General features: G+C 34.9%; 1 protein-coding gene across 1 annotated transcript; it reads right to left on the reverse strand.

Annotated features, from left to right (window-relative positions):
* Nucleotides 1–523: 523 nt before the first annotated feature.
* Nucleotides 524–2,144, reverse strand: LOC143579658 (putative membrane-associated kinase regulator 2). The gene is made up of 2 exons (XM_077062902.1): nt 814–2,144; nt 524–745 (listed from the first exon to the last, which is right to left on the reverse strand). The coding sequence occupies exons 1-2, from the start codon at nt 1,967–1,969 to the stop codon at nt 666–668; spliced, it is 1,236 nt and encodes a 411-aa protein (XP_076919017.1). The 5' UTR covers nt 1,970–2,144; the 3' UTR covers nt 524–665.
* Nucleotides 2,145–2,607: the final 463 nt, after the last annotated feature.

Consider the following 2,607-nt stretch of genomic DNA (forward strand, 5'->3'; position numbering starts at 1 on the left):
GAAGAGGCTGACATCTGAAGATTTGTCGTGATGTTTTGATATTATGTTTTATGTTATGTTTATTAAAAAGACGAGTTATAGATATTTGTAATGGATGGTTGACAGTTTATATTATTCCGAAAAGTTTTAATTAACTCTGATATTTAGAACTGTGTTTATGAGTAAATCCAACGTCCAATGTGAGACACCGGTAACGAGGCCTTACAAAAATTACCTTCAGAAAGCCAACTACGGTGAATACAGGTTGAGATGCGACTCAAACTTGAAACATACGATAAAATCTTCACTTTCCCTTTAAATGCTAGTTGAGTTAAATTTTATTTTATTTTTGATGTAAAAACAAAAATAACAAGGGTTAAACTTATCAAACACATGATTAAACAAATTTTTTTTAAAAAAAAGGAAAGGAATTAATGCATCTCCAAATTATATACTTCACAAACAAAACATTACTTAAAAAAAGATATAATAACAAGTATATAAAATATAAAAACAATATAAACATTGAAGACAAAACTTTACAGAAGCCATTAATCCCTACTTGATTGATCATTGATGATGGAGAACTCATTTCTTCCTAGTTTCTATCACAATCAACATCAAATAAACCAAAACTATTATCATTTCCACCTTTTTGACCATCCACGTCATCACTTCATTTTCATTCATTTCTTCACTTCCTCCACCGCATCGGAAATCGAACTGTTTTCACATTTTCCGGCCACCACCGTCTCACCACCACAATCTAAAATTTAAATAAATAAAAATTGAAATAATATTAAATTTAGTTTAATAAATTAAATAAATATATACCTCTCGAAGACTTGAATGACCTCTTGCAGTGTAGAATGGCACTCTGTATCCCATCCTCTTGCTGTATCAACGAATCGTCACGGCGTTTTGACGGTATTGCCCCTGGCGCTGCCACGATGGCGGTGGCGAGTGCTGGTGAAGCAGACAAGGTTTTACCTAAATGCTTACATACAACGCGAAGTCCAGCTGGTAAATTACCTTGTTTCAGTCCTTTAGAAGTAACCGGAAGTAACGGTGGTTCTAAACCTTCAGAAACCGGTTCTTTCTCTCTCCTAGGGTTTACAAACGATGTATTTTTTTCCTCCTCCGGTGATAAATTAGGTTTTGTAAACGTTAGGTTTCCGGCGAGCTTTAACTTCTCACCGTATTTCTGTGAAACACGAACGTATAGAGGCTTAACTTTACGTAAATACTTTTGCATCGTTTCTTTTGTAAACCTCTTATCCTCCGTCTGGTTATTATCGGTTTGTTGCTTCTTTGAAGGTTTTGAGCTGTTATGTCTTCTAAATAATGAAATAATCGGCACTTCATCAACGTTAAACCTCACCGTCATTGACTTACCAGTATCACCAGAACCACCGGAACTAGTACTCTCTCCAGTAACACTCGCCGGAGCTTCTTCTTTCTTCGAACCGGAGCAACTTGACGCGTTCGATTCGGCGTTTAATAATTTCGTTTTCCGAAACTTCAACATCATAACTCGAAACTTCGTAGCTGATTTCATCAACGCGAGACGAAGCTGCGGCGGTGGTTTTGAATTTGAACTAATATCCGTCGTCTGGTCCACCGGAACAAAACCGCCGTTGAAAAACAACTCGTCGGACGGCGAGACTGACACGTTGACGTCCGCCGTACTGTCACCACTCGAACTGGACATAAGCGTGAAGTTCATTTCAGATCCACCGGAATCTTCTTCATCATCTTCAATATCTTCATCTCCCACATAAACGGCACCGTTTTGAGTTTCTACATTTTTGTCATCTTCTGGTGGTAAAGTGAACTCCAAGTCAAAGAACGGTCCGTGATCATTGTCATCGTCTTCTTCTGTTTCTGAGGTTTGACTGTTGACTCCGGTGACAATGGTGGTGGTGGTGTTAGCATTGGTAGGTCCGTCACTGGTACTGGCATTGGTTCTCCAGTATCTTAATGCTTCCATAGTTGGGAAAGCCAGAATCTGAAGCAACGTGAAAGAATATTGAAAGTAGGGGTAAAAAGGGAAGACGACGGAGAGAGTTGGTGGGTTTAATTGAAGTACAGAGGCAGAGCAGTGAAATAAAGCCTTTTCTCTTTTTAGTTTTTAGTTTTACCCTTGTGAGTATGGGAAAGAGAGAGGTTCATTAAATAAAGATATATTATTATTATTATTATTATTTGGCAATATTATGTATTTAACGTTTTATTAAAATATAATAATACCACATGGTTATGTTGAATTTACTTTTGATTTGAATTTTCAGTGAAGGCAGGATGAAGCTATAGAGAGATCGCACAACTACACATACACTAATTGTGAAATAGTTAGTGGCAGTGAGGTGAAAACTAACAATAAATAAGTAAATAAGGATTAATCGAATTAAAATTTAATATATATTTTTTAATTATATATATATATATATATATATATATGGTTGATATCATTTAAAAACTCTAAAAAAGTTAAAAACTCTTAGAAACTCTAAACAACAAAACATTTTTCAAATTTTTTTATATATTAAGATTATTTAAGAGTAGTTTTATCATATTTTATATAAAAAATTTTGATTACATATATTAATAACAAGTTTACATATGTGT

This window comes from Bidens hawaiensis, unplaced genomic scaffold (assembly GCF_021521415.1).
Source record: "Bidens hawaiensis isolate Kalapana, Puna unplaced genomic scaffold, B.hawaiensis_p1.1 tig00029892_1, whole genome shotgun sequence".
NCBI lineage: Eukaryota > Viridiplantae > Streptophyta > Magnoliopsida > Asterales > Asteraceae > Bidens > Bidens hawaiensis.

Coding starts and splice junctions, on each gene's coding strand:
- LOC143579658 (XM_077062902.1), bottom strand. CDS start 1,969: ATGGAAGCATTAAGATACTGGAGAACCAATGCCAGTACCAGTGACGGA. Junction 746..813: donor GTCATTCAAGTCTTCGAGAG/GTATATATTTAT, acceptor TTTAAATTTTAG/ATTGTGGTGGTGAGACGGTG.